This window comes from Rissa tridactyla, chromosome 1 (assembly GCF_028500815.1).
Source record: "Rissa tridactyla isolate bRisTri1 chromosome 1, bRisTri1.patW.cur.20221130, whole genome shotgun sequence".
NCBI lineage: Eukaryota > Metazoa > Chordata > Aves > Charadriiformes > Laridae > Rissa > Rissa tridactyla.
The window spans coordinates 82,571,839-82,590,009 of NC_071466.1; the positions used below are offsets into that span (position 1 = coordinate 82,571,839).

The following is an 18,171-nucleotide window of genomic DNA, read 5'->3' on the forward strand; positions in this document are numbered from 1 at the left end:
ATTGATTGGTTGTAAAATCAGTCATTGTACAGCTATGGCGATAACCAGGAAGGGGGGTAAAGGCACAGAAAAACTTTTAGGGTGTCGGTAAAGAACCTGAAGATCTTCTCGTAGCTGAGGTCATGACCATGATCAGCTAATGAGCAACCAGTGATTCACATATTTCTCCTAAAGTGGTGCTTTAGTCATTTGTGCAGGAAGTTGCTTTGTGAAGCTTTAAAACCCCCATGATACGTTACCAGCTGAAGGTTTCTATCGATCTCTTGCTTTCATTCCCTTTAACGGAAATTTATAGGAAATTTATTCTAACGGCTGATAAGAACAAGCTGCTCAGGCAGCTCCAATGAGGTGAAAAAGCGTGGAGCTGTAACACTGCGGCGCGCTCACAGTGCAAAAACGCTGCCGAGGTGGCGAGAAACCCGAGTGTGACACGTTGATAACATCCTCCCATCAGGTGGTCTTTTCCACTAGCTCTAAAATGTCAACAAGTCTGAGGGAAATGTCTTTGTTAAGCTTTGAATGACCTACTTTTGGGTATCTGGGAATAACCAGAAGACTACCCAAACCACAAGAGTGCATCTAATTTTAGCAGCCCTTCATTTTGTGCAGGCGAGCTTCTGTGTTCTGCAGCTCCAGGAAAAAACATTGATTTCTTGCTGAGCCAAAGACAAATTTTGTTTGTTTTAAATCAGCCCCTCGTTGAGTCACGATCACAGTGAAATCATCCCTCTTGAAATTATTGAGCCTGTAATTGTCATCTCAATTTTGCATCAAAAACTAATACTGAGCCCGTTCCAAAGGATCTGTGGTTGCTGGTCTCTGAAGAAGACATCTAAACAACCCCTGCCGGAGATAATCTGGGCAGCTGTGTTTTGTGTGCTTGAATTTCCCCCTTGTTTTTAATTGACTGGTAGTAAAAGGGTCGACTTCTTCATAGGAAGTTTCTGCGAGTCTTCTCGCTCAGTTATAGGGGCAATCCAGGAAAGGTTAAGGAGGAAAAGAGGTGCTAGCGTGTCAGCACGGAGTCTGGGGACACCACTGGTGCTGCTTGTCAATGGTAGATGAAAGATCTCTGACATGGTTTGAATAGAGGAAGCACTAAAGAAGTATCTGACCACTGAGAGGGATATTAGTGCTGTGCAAGACTGTTTGGAAGGAAGCAAGTCCAGACAGGGGTATGGGCAGTCTGCTGGAGCGTGAGACCAAAACACGTTTTTAAATCTCACTCTCACTAGACAGAAAAAGCATAAACAGAACTAACACAGAGAATGGCAGGTGCTGAGCATTTTGGACACTTATTTGGGACTTCACAAAATAGAAATCAAAGCCAGCAAAATGCAATGACATAAAGGCAGTAGCACAACAAAACGATCACCAAGAAGTTGCTCCAGTTGTCCTGCTTATGTACATACAAGGGAAGATTTTAATCATTCCTTTGCTAAACTACAAGGACATCCTAGTGTCCTGGAGACAGAGAACCCTCCCAGATGATGGCATCACCACAAAAGCAAGCAGCACCCACTGGCAGCTACGAACGGGGTGACCGTAGTTTGGGAACGTGTTAAGTGTCTGATAATGTCTAGCGTCTCCTCGTGGAGTCTGCTTTCGAGGCAAGCCTGGGGCAGTCTGACTGCTGCACGCTTCCAGCCTTAGCCAGGCTTGGCAGGACAAAGAGAGTGACAACCACCCTGAAAGTCAGGCTGTTTAACAACCGAGCCCTTTGCCATGCTATGACAGGAGCGCCCTGCCCCAGAGTCGTGTTTAGGAACACGGAGAGGATCCTGCTGTGGCCCGTCCATCCCACCACCACTAACCACCTCCATCTGCAGAGGAACACAGAGCCTACCTGCTCGGAGGGCTCCCAGTCCCCTTTCCTGGAAGATTGCTACCCCCTTCCTAAGGCATGTGTGGTGAAATGCGAGGGGGTTTAACCCTTTCAAAAGCCCATCTTGCTTTTGGGTGTTTATTGTGGTAACAGCTGCAGAGTTTATGTAAGCAGGTGCCCGGTGTTCTGTTCATGGGATTAGCCTCAACGGGTGGCCAACGATTGCCCTGAGGTGCTTGCACGCTCTCTAAAAATGCATCTTCATCTTTTAAACGTCCTGCTTTTTAGTGTCATTTAACATACTGTTGATAATGTATTTGTGATCCGTGTTTGAAGAGGCATGGGCAGAGTGTCTACTGACGCTGGGCTGTGAAGCACTTTGTCTATGTTTGGTGAAGTTGCTTGTCTCGTGTCTGAATTCCCCAGGTTTCAAAGGACAACTTAGTTTGGCCATAAAGGCATGCAGTTAGGAAAGGTGTTTATGCAAATATTTGTCTCAGACTTGAGCTGTGGTTTTCGAGGCCCGCGCTTCGATTCAGTGTTGGATTTGGAGAGGTGTTGGTCTGATGATCTGCTGAGGACAGCTGGTGACAAAGAGTGAGGACGCAACAACTCTAATCCCCAGTTGCTGCGTGCGGGGAGGCTGCTGTGTTTCCTGGGAGAAGTAACCTTTGTCTCGAAACAAAAAGCCAGACGGTTCTTGTACCTGAGCCTCCGAGCTGTTTGCAGGGCTCTGTCTGCTGCCTATTTGGTACCACTCGTTCGACGTCTCTTGCAACAGCATCTTAATTTCAGGCTGGTTTTTTCAACATGGCAAATGAAAGGAAAAATAACTTGAAACAAATATTTCCTGTTCTGTGGTATTTAACAATGAAATTGTAAACCACAGAAGGGACCGGGCTTGATCTGAAGGTCTTTGAAGTCAGCAGAACTATTCCCACAGATTTCAATGCCCTTTGGGTCAAGGCCACAGGAGGAAGAAAGCAAATGTTTTCTGCCCAAAAAAGTATTAACCGTTGGCATTCAAAGAACAATAAAGTCTGACGTGTAAAATGTGTTTCTTTAAATACGGCAGTCAGAAACTTTATTTAATTTCCATCTGCTTCCTAATAATTTGCCACTAATACACTAAAAAGGAGTAACGCATGTACAGAAGTCATAATCATATACTGAGGAGAAAAAAACAATACTGTCGTTTGCTTCTGATGTGCTTCTATTCCACTTTGTGACAATCGTTATTTCTCACTAATGCAATGGTGCTTATGCTGCTGGTTATATTATCACAGACTAAGACTGTAGATTTCCAACTGAATTAAACTTCACTGCACTGATAGCAGTTGACAAATATATCAAAATGATTATTCTTTCTGTACAATTTAATCTTTAAAAGTCCCAAGGTGGTATTTTGCGACTGAGAAGAAATAGGTCAGAGACAGGGAGGGCCATGTAGATGATCGGAGGGCTGGAGCACCTCTCCTATGAGGACAGGCTGAGAGAGTTGGGGTTGTTCAGCCTGGAGATGAGAAGGCTCCAGGCAGACCTTATAGCGGCCTTCCAGTACCTAACGGGGGCCTACAGGAAAGATGGGGAGGGGCTCTTTATCAGGGAGTGTTATGATAGGACAAGGGGTAATGGTTTCAAACTGAAAGAGGGTAGATTTAGATTGGATATTAGGAAGAAATTCTGTACTCTGAGGGTGGTGAGGCACTGGAACAGGTTGCCCAGGGAAGCTGTGGATGCCCCATCCCTGGAAATGTTCAAGGCCAGGCTGGATGGGGCTTTGAGCAGCCTGGTCTGGTGGGAGGTGTCCCTGCCCGTGGCAGGGGGGTTGGAACTAGGTGATCTTTAAGGTCCCTTCCAACCCAAACCATTCTGTGATTCTATGATTCTGTGATACAGAATTTGGGAGGCAAAGAAGTGTTGTTCTGGGAGTAGCGTAAGGCTTGCTACTCCTGTCCCATGGTTAGTCAAATAGGCTGCGTACAGCAGCTTCATATGTAAAATCAGCAATAGGTTTGCCTGCAAATTTTGTCTCACGCAGTTATTAAATCCAAGCAAACGAATCTGTCTGCCAGCTGCGTACTGCCCAAGGATGCTGTCCCTCTGAATCAGCAGACCCACCACCGTGTCAAAAGGCCGTACTCAAGTCTCACACATGACAACAAGCCCGCCAGGGTCTGTATGTGTTGGGCTTTTTGGCACGCAACAGCAAAGCCTGAGTAGCTGAGTTTGCCTGTACAACAAGCCAACACCATCTAGCTGTGACCAGCCAGAGGGGAGATCCCAGCCTGGCGAGCTGCAGGACGAGAGAGGACTGTGTTGGCACAGCCAGGCTGTGGTACCTGCACGTGAAACTGGTGAATCAGCGTCAGCTGGAAGGTACAGCAAGAGAGGAGGGGATCTGGATTAAAGGTGATGCAGAAAATCGAAGAGTAAGGATTAATGCCATTTTGCAGCCGTCTTTAGTTGTGGCAGTGACCAGCCATGGTGTGTGTTACAGGCGAGAAGAATTGTTCAATGAGGTCGTCCCATTTCAGGATACTTCTGTGAAATAAAGTTCCTCGTTTTTCAACACTAGCCCTGGAAATGTCCTCCCACTGTAGGAGCCAGGGCATCGTTTGGAGATGAGCACAGTTAATTTGCGGTTTCAAAGTGGAGAAACCAGAATGGAGTGAAGTTGTCTTTCACCATTTTTAAGAACCATTATTTACATTCACGGGCAAGGCAAACATAACAATTAAAAAAATGTGTTGGGATTTTTTTTTTAAACATCCGAGATAGCAAGCATGGTACTATTGGTACTAAAGTACGGGTGCTGCCAACCACAGTCCAACAAGAGACCAGTTCAGCTTAAGTTTACCCCTTGGAAAATCTCCTCCTCCTCCCCTGTGTTTCTTCCCGCTGCAGAGCTGCACTAACTTGGGTCGCGTAAATACAGGAGGAAAATTCTAACAAAGAAGAAAGGGTTGTGAAATCACTTCATTCTCTTTCAGATGAGAATTCTGTGTCCTTCAGGCTGTCAGGCTGGGACATCGTGGTGGTCTCAGGCTGGAAAATCATGTCATTGCAAAGGCAGATTTTCTGAAAGGGTGTCTTAGAGAAAACTGCATTTTCCGCGGAAGTTATCTGTATACTTCAGTAAGTGCTTTAGAGCAGTTAGAAAAAATGGCATACGGTAAAGCTTTCATATTTTTATAACATGTTAATGATTAACTGACTTCCTACATCTTTGTTGACTTAGTGGGAGAGTGACAAGGAACCGTGAGGTACCTATTTGGTAGCGTAACAAGTCGGACAATTTGCACGGGCATTTTTTTCCACCTCCCTTCTGGAACTTGCTTCATCCAGCTGACACTGCTTCAAAGCCTTAGGCAACTCTCAGACTCACAGAAGTAAGTCTCTTTCTGTTTTTTTATGCGACTTATTTTATGAAGTGCTGATAGAGAACAGATGGAGAGAGATTTAAATATTTATTTGTTTCCTATAAAGAATGTTTTCCCAACTGGGAATTGAAGAATTAAGTTTTCAAGCATTAAATCATAGGGATATTGCTAAGAAGAGACCTTCTTAATTACTATGCTCTTGGGGTTTTTTTTTAAACTCGTTTTCTGCCGCAAGACAGATTGAATAAAGGATTTGGTTAGTAAGCCATGTCCAGTATAGACCAATAAAGCTGCATCTAGGCTATAAAACTTTACAAAAGCAGGATTTGAACGTTAATTTCAAAACGCATGCGGTGCCTGGCAATATCTAAAGGAAAAATATTTGCTTAAAACGTGAAATAAATGGAAATAAATGAATTCCTGCTTACACAGGCCGGGAAAAATAACTCTGTGCGTGTTTTATATAGGAAGAGTTTATCATGAGCTTTCTCTTCAAGGTGGTTACAAGCTGCAGCAGAGTTTCAACAGGCAGACGGACTGCAGACAGGGAGAGTCATACTTTGCTCTTCTATTGTTTACAATTTTTAGTGTACTTTATTTTAGCTGCGCTATCACTTACAAAGAAACAAGTAGTGTCTCCTACCCTTTTGGAAAGCTCTCCTTTCAACCACTCACCCCATGTCTATGAAGGAAAACCTGGCCGTCAGGTTGCTGTGTGCAGGTCGTGTGCTCTCCCATTCCCTCTCCTGTAGGCAGTTCCTCACGCACTGTCGGCACAAGCAACGCTCGTTCCTCCAGACAGCATGCCCATGCGACACGTCCAGGATGAAACTCTGGGTGCTTCAGACGTTCTTCTTTTCTCCTGCAGGCACCAGGCAGTATTAGCTCCCATTCTCTTGGCTGGAAAGGTGACTCTGTCTGGGTGACATCTTCCCATGCCTCAAGCCTGTATTGAGTGTCCTCATCTTCCCAGTCGTGTGGGATCTCTCTGGGACCTGGATGCAGTCGCCTTAGTCACACTCCTGACCTCTCAGCACTCTTTCCTCTGTGCCAGACACCCAGAGTAGGCAAGCTTTTGGGCTTCCCTCTGCGTTCTGAAGCTTCCTGAGTGGTTCCCATCCCAACATAGCCAGTGTAGCCTCCTGTTTTTTCAGGGACTGTCGTTCCTGGCATGTCCCTAAACTGTTCTACTTAGGCTCTAAATGGAGGTCCCTTCAAGGCGGAGGCAAAACAATCTGTAGAAACTCTGATAATATGGGGTCTTCTGGGTCCTGAGTCAAGCCTACTGTCATCTCACTCCCTACAAGCCTGCAACATTTCCTCCTTTAGCAAGAGCTTAAGCGGGGCTCAACCCCAGAGAAGTAAATTAGGGCCTGAAAAAACAGTGAGGAATATATAGAAATTATCAGTTTCTCTTCATCCTACCATCAAAGCAAATCAAACAAAATCTCTTCCTGAAATAGGCAAAGAACTTTTACGCAGCTAAATTTCAAATGTATTCTTACTGGGTGGAACAGAAGTGAAGACTGCTTTGGTTTACTTGTTTTGAAACACACTGAGAAAGTGAAAGCAGCAGAGTTTATAACACTGGATGTTGGCATTTGGAAGGGGGTACATAAGCTGTGTTAAATCTGGAGATACTCTATACTGACTTTTAAGACTCTATGCCCTGCTAGTTTGTCTTTTCTAATTGAAAATGAGTATGTTAGTGACAGCTGAAACCTAAACATGAGACATCGGTGTTTGAGACTTCAGGCCTCAAGACTTTCTGAATGTCCGGGAGACTGTATTCAAGGAAGGGGTCATAAACGCAGCTAACTTTGTATACAGGAAAATAGGAGCAAAAGAATTGCCACACTGAGCGGTTGTTTAAATGTCTTCTGAAAAAGCTAGGAATAGAGTGATTTAGCAGTCACTGCCGGCAACTCTTGTGTCAGGGACTGCAGCAAGAAGATAACCTTAGAGATAAAGCCACTCTTCAACCAGAGCTGTGCTGAAACAGTGATGACAGAAGGAAGAAAACATTTCTGAAGTTCTCTCCTAGACACGTCCAAACTCAAGGATCTAAAGCATTAGTACAGCCTTTGAGTATCATGTCAAGGATCATGCAATTTGTGTAAGACTTTCACGAATTCACATGACGAGCCCCAGCTCCGTCTCACACTTCCCTGCAGCCTCTTTCTGTATCTGAGATCTTTTGTGGCAGGTGTTGATGACTGGCCCATCCAGCTCTGCCTGGTGCTTCACGTCCCAGAGCAGGAGAGATACAGCAGAGGGGCGGCTGCTGCTGGGGAATGTATTAGCTAGCATGTACCAACCTCTAAAGAACCTCTACCAAATGGCAAACTCCCTCCACGCAAACTCGCTGAAAGCTAGTGTCACCTGGCCCTCAGCCCATCATATGAAACGATGCATTTAAAGACAAATCTTGCCGGGGATTGCATGGTTGGGCGCGCTCTCCTATGCCACCCTACAAGTTGGACATCACCCCCTAGGACAGGCCCTCACCCCATGAGGGAGTCTGAGACCCAGTGACCTGAAAAGCCCACATGCTAATTAATATTTACACACACTAATTAACCAAGTATGCTAGGTTTTTTTCATGCATTCACCTGGAGATTTTCTAAAATCTTTGTTTCAGGAGCTTAAGGCAGGTTGAGTTTTAGAAAGCAGATCTGAAACCCAACTGAGCTATATAGACCACTGAATGTAATTAAAACAGCTTTTCAGAGGACACAGTATTAATTCCAGAAGTGAAATGCATTTGATTAGGCCATTTAGGTTTCTCTGCTCTGAGAACTGATATCATAGCCTGAGCCTTTTGTCACTAGCATTACTGCAAGTAAAAGAAGCAACAACAAAATTTCAAGTAGAGCTCCACTTCTGTTTCCTCCTGCTGCTGAGAACATCAGGAGGTGCAACCTTTACCTCTTCAACTGCACCATTCCATTTTATTCTTTTTGAAGGTAAGCATGATACACAGATGACCCCAAAAAGACTCTGAAACCACTTGGCAGTGAGAGAGCAGCTTGCTTCCATTTTTTCTCCTAGAAGCAAGCTTGCAGCTGTAGGAAAGTCAACACAGCTCCCGGGCACCCTCATCTGTTTCTTGTAACTAAGAGGGGGAAAGTCTGGACTCATTCTGTCCCTGAAGTGTATGGGCAATGGCTCAACACACTTTTCATAAACTACTCACTGTGCGATGCTTGATTTAAATATAAATAAGCAATAAAGAGAAAGGATCCTTCAAGTTTCTGTATTTGGATAAATTCACTAGCATGTGTCACCTTTTACTGTTAGCTTCTGTCTTCTCTGTGCAAATTTCCATTGAATGCTAGCAACTTTACATTTCGCTTTTACTCAAGTAGGGTATTTAGTTAAAAATACATCCATGAAGGACAGCCCTTCCAAATGAAGGAAATTAAAGATGTATTAAGAGAGAAAATGATAGCAAAATAATAGCAAGGGACTACCAGGTGAGAAGCCTGTAGAAGCAGCTCTCCTTTTTCTAGACTTTCCAAAGACTGTCCCCAGAAGCTGCTGGAATGTTTTTTGGATTGGACTGAATCGATTCTAAATGAAAATATTGATGAAATCCTGGGAAACTGAGAGATGGAACCGTGGCCTCCTCTTGACACACTTCTTTTGCTTCTTTGGGTGGGAAGAGTTTTCAGTCATGCTCTTCATCCACTGGCAGACACACCACGTAGACCTAGTTTGGTCCTCCTGGCAAGATTGCCTTTGTAGGCTAGCTCCATCCCAGGAAATAGCTGGCATGCAGACTTTGAATGCTGAGATCCGCAGCTCTGAGTAAGCTTCCAAATCAAGAACCGCATGCCAATAACACTGACTAATTATTCAGAAAACCTCTGTAGCTGGCTGAATATGAGTTCATTTGCCGTAGGAAATTTCATAGAGTGATTGTGTTACGTCATTGTATTATTCAGACCATATAGGTAATCTTACTATACTAATTAAATTAATTCAAAATATTTATAATAATTACTAAAGCATGACACCAGCCAATACATTATGCCAATTCTGTCCGTGTTGGCACAGACTGCCATATGATCTGGGCTTTAAACCATATTTTATCGAACATAGCTCTAAACATGCAATGACTGAACTTTCACATTTTTCTTTCAGAAGGCTGGAAAGCGCATCTGCACAGGGACCAAAAGGTTTTATTTAAAAAAAAAAAAAAAAAAAAAGTCTTTACTTTTATGCGAATGGCAAGTTAGTGATGGTTCACATTCTTCCTTTCCGAAGGGGATGCCTCTGTCTTTGCAACCTCCAGGAAGGACAGTGCTGGTGTCAGAGCCGAGTTCAGCTCCTGCACTGCCTTCCAAGGATGGGAACTTGCGGGGGGACACCCCAGCCCACACGCTGCTCACGGAACCCGGCTGCGGCGGGTGCTGCTGGGAGCCCCAGCCTGGCGCAGGGCCCTGGCCCTCCTCTTGCTACCAAGTTTCCTCCTTTCCTTCTTTTCCTTCCTTTCTTCACTTCCTCCCTTCCTTCCCTCCCTCTCTCCCTCCTTCCCTGAGGTCCCTCAGCAAGTGACGCGCTGGGATGGGTGAAATCCTGGAGGGAGACGCCCTCTGCAGCTCACTCCCGGTTTTACTTGGCATCTGCAAGCGAAATGTCTTCTTATTTCTTTCTTTTTTTTTTTTTCTTTGGAAACGCTTGCCACAGGAGTCCTGGAAAAATAAATGTATCTTGCTACATTTGGGCGAAACCGTGTTTCCCTGCTGTTCTTTGCCTGCCGGCAGGCACACAGCAAGACCCTGACGGCACCACCCGGGTGGGATGTCCCCGTCTCACGGCACCCCGAGGTGCCGCGACCTGCATCAGCGCTCAGGCTTTGGGTTTATGTCAGAAACACGAGACTAAATATGTTGATCTTAGGCAAAATCTTCCCTTAAAAGCAATGGTTCTGGCAAGTGAGACGTACCCATTCTCATTTTTATGATACCAGCAAAACCTATAGTGTGTTTATTAATATTCACGATGCTGGAGACTGGAACCAGGAACTAGTTCATTGTTTTAGTTTTGACATGTTTTCACGTGGCAAGCAACTTCCTGTAACTACGACACCTTGATATTTTTTTCCTTACTTTCTTGCTGAACCTTAAGGCCAAGAGGTCACAAGGATGAGCCTCTATCTGGTTATCCGAAACACGACAAGTACGAGAGCCGTAATTTAATTTCATCATCACTCTCAAAAGCACTTCTTTTTCACCTTGGTTTTTCTCTAAGTCAGCCAGTACCATCAGGTTAGACCAAATGAGCTCCAGTGGGCAGGGTGTGGAGAAATGAGCCAAAATGAATCATTTCCTACATAAGCAATTTTTTGTGTCTAGACATTCGGGACCTCATCTAAAGCCCATCTTCGTTAGCTGGTTATTCTCCAGTGTTTTCAGAGTTTTTGTTGAATTATTTCATCCTGCATGTTCGCTCGTTCTGTGGGGTTTTTGGCGAATCTCATGGGAAAAAAAAAAAAAAGGAACTTTTCCTATTTTTTAGTTTTATAATTCACTTCTGGACACCATTCTAGGTCGCTTAGCACATGAAGGTTTGATAGAGGGCTCAGTAATCACAGCTACAATCTCATTTAATTCTGTGAGCAGACAGGTGGGTAAATTCAATCCGTGAAGACACATTGATAGCATACTCTGAGCAGCTCTCAATGACAGGGATCGGCCTGCTTGCCTATCTTGTACGACCTTGGTATCGGTCAGTTGTTTAAATGAATGTTTATGATGTATACGAAAAGTGTTACAGAAATACGGGCTTTACACAAAATGGTATTTTAGGTGTTCAAGGCCAGGCTGGATGGGGCTTTGAGCAGACTGGTCTAGTGGGAGGTGTCCCTGCCCATGGCAGGGGGTTGGAATGAGATGGTCTTTAAGGTCCCTTCCAACCTAAACCACTCTGTGATTCCATGGTTCAGGTTTGGCCTCTGTGTTTTCGAACGATTGAAACAAAAGCAGAAGGGAGTCAGCGCAGGACTCCTTTGATAGCGCTCTTTTCTGTCCAGCATCTTACTTTCACTAGACACGTACAGAAATGACGTTATTTTGATGTGGAACTGGGACAGAAAGAAAACCATTCATAATGCCTGTGGGGCTACTGTACCGCATGGCTGGTAACAACTGTTAATTACATAGGGGGGGTTATGATCACTTTGTAAATAATGTAGCAGATTGAGATAGCATTTATAAATTGTTTTGTTTTAAGTAGATAAAAACACAGGAGGTTATTCCGGAGCAATTTCCTCCATGTGAGAAAGGATTAAATGTACATTTGCAATAATGGAGATTAATATGTCCCACAGGAAATCAGTCCTACCAGAGACACACAGATGAACTAGGAAGCCAAAATGATAAAATTGCAGATGTTGCTGTGTTTGGCTGGTGTCAAACACCACTCTGTTCCATCATCTTATCACTGGCATCAGCTTCGGGACTGAAGTAAGTGTTTGCTTAAGGCCATATTGTTATGAAGATATTTTGTATTTAAGATTTCTATGGATTGATTTTTGCAACTAGGTTGTATCACTAAATCTGTTGGGTTAAGATAAGTAAATAGAAAAGTTATTGCTTTAGTAAAAAAACATAGTTGCAGATCTATCTTCTTATTAGAGTGAGCTTGGTACAGTATTTCTTCAGTCTTGAATGCAATGGAAGCAGGAGAAAAGGTTATTTTAGATAATTCATAAAATATAAAGATCTATCTCTAAAGAGGTACATAATAAATTCAAGGACACATCTCCTCTGATCACAGATAATTCCTGTAATTGTTCAGAAAGTTGTATGAAAGACGTGGGAAATTAAGAGATGTTTATTTTTTTAAATTAGAATAAAACCCTAATTTACACTCAGAACATACAGTCAGCAAGCAAATCTAAAATCTTTTGCTAGACTAAATGACCAAAATCTTTTCCACCACACCATTAGGATGATTTGAACTGGGGAAGTTGGGCAGGTTATGAACAAGTGTGATGTGCGAAGGTAAAACACTAAAGAAACCTTGGTTAAAGTTTGGGGCTGGGAAAGCAATGGCAGCACATCCAGGCTCCAGCCCCTACACAGAGCGTTATATTTCTGAATAATTCTAGTGTTTCTGCTAATGCATTTGTGGTCACATAATCTTAAAATGGTCAAAGTTCGGTGGTCTTTATTAGACTCTGTGGCCTGGATTGGCTCACACCTCTGGACTATGGGGTTTTCTTCTCTAATGCTGGTCCCAGCAGCTCTCAGTAAGGGCAGCGCAAAAGCAGAATTCTGTTCAGGTTGGGCTGCTGCACCGAAAACAGAGCTGCCAGGGGAGAGGAGCGTGGCTTCTGCGGCTGCTTCGGAGGATTTCTTGTAAAAGCCAGGATCCCGAGGATTTTTGTCCGATTTAGTTTCTACTAGCCAGTAACCCTAGGGCTCCTGGTTACATGTAACGCGTGAACATAATGATTAATTACGAAGGAAGAAAATAACTTAGAAAAAGATGTGAATTTTCCTTTTGGGAATGTAAAATAGAGATTGTAAGGGGAGCTAATCAGAGACCCTTTCTACTCCTTGTGATACCACAAAACATACAGAATTAAAGCCTAGATGTTATTTGTCTGTGGACATTAAACTTCAACAATTCCTTACAACTGGGGAAAGATGATTACCATCCTCCCTCTGTACACATATTCTCTCCTGCTTTTTCTTTTCCACTAGCAGGTTCACCTATTCACCCAAATAATAATCACCTTTGTAATTTTATGCTGTCTTTCTTTCCAGTGCCTCTCTCTCTTCACATGGCAACCGTGTTTGCGACAGAGCAGGAGACCTCCAGAGGATGAGCTCCCTGGTCAGCACCTCGCACCTCCAGCTAGCCGCCTTTGCCCTGGGGACGGTAGGCTGGATCCTGTGCACCATCTCGATGGGAATTGTGGAATGGAGAGTGTGGCACGTGGACAACACCACCATCATCTCCTCTGGCATTGCCTGGGTGGGGATTTGGAAAGTCTGTTTCATCAGTTACCTTCACGTCTCGCCTGGCTATAAAGAACAGTTCTGCCATAAATTCAGTGGCTATGACTCCTCCATCCCCCACGAAATTTATGCTGCTCAGGGCCTCCTGTTGATCGCCATGTTCATGGGCTTGCTGGGACTGACTGCCACAATATTTGCTCTGAGAAACATTTGTATGGGAATCACTCACAAAACTCTCATCACCCGTTTCTTCCTGGTGGGTGGCTTCTTCTATGTATTCGCTGGTCTGTGTGTCCTAATTCCTGTGAGCTGGAATTTCTATTCTGTAACGCACAACCAGAGCATCGCTTTTCCTCCTTCTTCCTACATGCCCTCCAGCCCAGTGGCGCAGGAAGCTGGTGCTGCCATTCCTATCGGGATTGTAGCTGTCATCCTCCTGCTGCTAAGTGGGACTTTTTCTCTCTCGTACAGATTGCCGGTGACTGCAAACACTATCACAAAATTCTGACAGGATGAATCCCCCCATGCTGTTCCAGAACAAGAGCATAGTTAAGATGTAAGGACAGTAGCGCAAGTGATTTTATAGTCAAGGAACTGCAGAATTTAGCTTTAGTCTACAGTAGCCACACTATTTTGTTATATGAAACAGCTGAACTACTATCTTAATTGTCACATATAACCAGAGGTTCATCTTTGAGATAACTGCTGTTGAGCAGCAACTGTGATTAAGTTTTACCAGTCATCCTATTTTGTATATACATATGTTATTGATTAATTTATTTTTTGTGTAAGATATTTACCATGCTCAAAGAGCTGACATTGAATTAAGTGTTCTGTTAGAAAAATGTGAAATGACACGTGTTAAATGTGAACTTGTTTCGTTGTCGGTACTAAACTATTTTGTCCATTATTTAATTACATTTGTAGCAAAGTATGTTTTGTGACAAGTCAAGACTTTTAATACCAATAATGTGAGTGTCATCATGGTTGTGTCAAATGAGTTTTCCCTGAATTGTCTTACAAAGGTCTTGCCAGTTTCTCCTCTTCCTCTAGGGCACATAAAGAGCTGAGTCTTTAATGCTTCTATTTTTCTTTCAAGCTATTTGCATTTTATGTTGCAACATGTTTGCCTATGGGCAAGGTGCGCTCTTAGTTCCTCACTTAGGCAGAGCCAAAAAGTCTGCAAGGGTTTGCTTCTTCATCAGTCACTTCACCGAATCCAAAGGTATTGCAAAAGACGGAAACAACTTATACAAGTTATTACGAAATTGCTGTCAAAGTCAGTGCTCTCAGTAACTAGGAATATTCAGTACAACTTTCAGGTTATGATTCATCTGATGTAGACATCTATATCTAAACTGGTCACTTCAGGCTCCGTTTATAGTCAATATAGAGACCAAGACAGTCTTTTTCCAAAATAGATACCTAAAAAGGCTGGGAGATGACATGCTCCCTAAAATTCTGTTTCTCTAAACCCACTATAATGGCTGTAGTAACTACAGTTGCTAACTCTGGCATACACAACTAAACTTCACCTAAGCTAGATGAAGTTAGGTGAAATGAATCTGTCTTAAGAGGCATGTCATTAAAAACAAAACAAAAAAAACCAAAAATGTCCCAAACCTGCAATAAGGGCAATTAAAAAAAAAAAAAAAAGTGGTTGGAAGGAATGAGTAAACAGTGTTGACAAACTGATGATCTCTTGAAAACAGGTTCCTCAAAAAGTTAATACACTCTTAAAGAAATGCTTCAGGAATCTAAGTCATTCAGTTTTTACTCTTTTAATTGTCCTCCATTTTCTAAAATACTCCTGGATTCAGAGAAAGAAGAAAAGAAAAGGTAATAAAAATGTAATGATTCTTGTACGTTACAAAAAAAGGTAAAATGCCAGCAAACCAAGTCTTATTGCTTGTAGCTGTTACTACCTCCACTTGTCCCAGCAGTCCCATTTTTCCTCCACATCTTCCATATGGTCTCAACTTTGCCGTACCAACTGTCTAGACAGAATCTCTACAGCATTTCCCCTCTCGTCTTCCAGGCTCTTCTGAACCAGCAGCCTATCTCATCTTGGGCAATTTTTTAATCGGTTGCAAGGTTTATCTTTTGACTGTTTACAATGCTCTAAAGCACTTTCAAGTGGTGTTTCAATGAAGGCAAGTGATTTAATCGCTTGTTTATATTGTTTCTAGTTTGATTTCTACTACACATCCTTTACAATATCAGTAGGTTTCATTTTTAAATGTGCAAGTCAATAGAACTGCTATCTCTTCCCACAGGGCCTACAACAGTATTAGATTTTATCTTATTGTAGTTGTAAGGAAAAAAAAAGATCTATCCATGTGTTTATGCCAGCATTTCCCACACTAATAAACTACCGATATTCCCTGGCAAGGAATTTGAACTTTAACAGAAAATGCCTGATTCTTTGACTTTTTTTGAGTTCATGTAGGCACAGGAATGACAATCCCAATTGTATTTGTTAGCTATATTCACTAAATGGTTGGGTTTGGTTTACGTTTATTCTTCTTGGCTAAAAGAAAAAACAACAAACAACATCAGACACACGCCAAGTTTCTGCGCTGTTGCCACAGCTGTTTCCACCAGGGATTCTCTTCATCTGTCCTGATGTGTGGCTCGGAAACACTGGTGGTGTGTCAGACGTGGGCTAGATGGGGAGTAAATTTCCCAGCTAAATGCTGGAATAGATTACCTAAGGAGATGCATGGGGTTTTAAAATTACATTGTTAAAAATAAGCTTAGACAAATAATGTTGTGAACACCATAGGTAGGAGTGAGCCTATCTCAGGAGAGAGGGGTGATCTAGATGGAGTTCTTGGTGTCCTTTCCCCCTGTACCTCCTAGGTCTCTAATACAGGAGTCTATCAATAGTTACATGGTCCAGATTATATGCTGATTTATGATAAAATACAGTCTATGGTCAAATACCGGGATATATTAAAACTTCCAGTCCTTCCCGGAAGAAAATTAGGAGGGAAAAAAAATCTAAACTCAAAACAAGAGAGAGGCAAAACTTCCCTTGATCTCAATGGGATCAAGCCTGTCTAATCTTAATCCCTAAAGGCTGTGCGATTCATTGAATTTTAGTGAATGTTTGTGTTGATTAAGATTTTGGTGTTGGAGAAAAGTAAAGCTCCTGTGTTTTCACTTCCCAGCGAGGAGGCATAGTTTCTCTGTGCATATACTTGAGAAGCTAAATTACCTTACAGTTGGTCAGTTTGTTACCATTTCGGTTGTGCTTGTACAGCTATTTTTATGGTTGTTGGCAAAATCAGGCAGCTGAAATGATTTTGATTTAAAACTGGAAAAATGCAAAACTTCTTTTGAAGGCTATTTTTAACTCAGATTTCTTTAGGGAGCTCTGCTACAGCCTAGCCCCATAATCGTTTCTAGTACCACAACTGAGGACAGGCAGCGAGCAGCAGCGCAAAGACAGGAGTGAGTGGTCGGGGCCTTGAGGTAGAGAGATAAGGGACAAGAACCCCTTAACAAGTTTCACCACTGAAAAGATCCTATCGCGCAGCTCCGACTCCAGCTTCAGTGCAGACTGGGACCTGCTGCCTCCCCAGTGACAGCACCACGCGCCTTGTGGGCTCCACCCTGTCTAGGAATGTCTCCACGCTGGCCTCAGTCTACACATAAACCAGTCTTGCTTTATTTTCTCTCAGTTGACAATAAACAAGTACCTTGTGATTCACTCACATGTCTGAATTCACTGCTGGGGGAGTGATCTGAACACCGAGCCTCCCTTCGAGTTCTGCTGGGTATCGAGGCATAATGATAAGGCACCCGTCTTTGACCTCCATAACATACTCCTTGGCATTAATCTACCACACAATGCGGTTTGTTAACCTTATTTATGCATACCATCTACCTCACCTGTCCATTCATGGTTGCAGATCAAAACATGCATGAATATATGTTCAATATGCCTCTCAAAGATGGATGCTCAGATAGTGGATGGAGCTAGAAAGTCTACCAAGATTTAGCACAAAGTCTACCGAGATTTTTCTCCCCAGGTGAACATGCAATTCTGGCCACCACCATTTGCTTTCAGGTAAAGGAAGAGTGAGGAACTAGAGACGTTGTACTGCAGAGTAGGTCATCAAATTAGTTGGGTTAAGTCAGTAAACAAAATTTTTCTTCAAGTCAGCAGTTTTACATGAAGACAGCCTTAATTGCCAATTGTGAGTTCTTTAGCTGATTAAAAACAATGCTAGTCTCAGAAAGAAATGCCTTTGTTGTCACATGGCCTGTGGTATGTTACAATGATGAGAGGGAGGGTGTTTTTCAGGAGAGACCTTTTTTTAGACTGTGGACCATTTTTCCCTTAGAATCAAAAAACTGAAATGTCACAGGCAATTTCCTGCTCTTTAGGCCATTAAAATACTTCAAGACAAAGAGTTTTTGCTTAAAAATGTAAGTCTGGCTGGCATAATGTTTAATAGCAAACTGTTTTCTTAAAATAGGAAACCAACGTACATTAAATTAAAGGTTCCCAGAAGAGACGTGTTCTCTGTGAAAATATACCTTTTTCAAAAACTGAACTGGGATTTCTTTCATTCTTGCCAACATCTGTATTGTCAGATCCAGTACTGGCTCATAAAAACGTATTTTTCAACGAATATATTCCCTTTCCACTACTCAAATAATTTATTTCCCTTGCTTGAGAGAGGTGAGATTGTTCAATAATTAGGATGGTGGTTTGGAGCATATTTGCTTTCAATTATTGTGTCAAGAACAACTATATGCCAATCAAGAAAATGTAAGTGAATCTCATCTCACAATTATAAAACCAATAAATACTGGCTCGTAATTGGGAATGGGGTACAACATGCACTGTTACGATCCAACTCACAGAAAGGCACGCCACCTCCTTTCTCTTGAGATATCTGTGCGTGTGAGATTTTGAAGAAGCATATACGTTCTGACTGTCCAAGATTACTGCAGGTGCAGGCTGATTTTCAGCAGC

At 42.8% G+C, this 18,171-nt stretch overlaps 1 protein-coding gene across 1 annotated transcript; it reads left to right on the forward strand.

The window, feature by feature from the left end:
• The first annotated feature begins 5,145 nt into the window (after positions 1–5,145).
• Positions 5,146–14,083, forward strand: CLDN34 (claudin 34). The gene is made up of 3 exons (XM_054222800.1): positions 5,146–5,217; positions 11,543–11,678; positions 12,987–14,083. Exon 3 carries the CDS (start codon positions 13,045–13,047, stop codon positions 13,687–13,689), a length of 645 nt encoding a protein of 214 aa, XP_054078775.1. The 5' UTR covers positions 5,146–5,217; positions 11,543–11,678; positions 12,987–13,044; the 3' UTR covers positions 13,690–14,083.
• Positions 14,084–18,171: the final 4,088 nt, after the last annotated feature.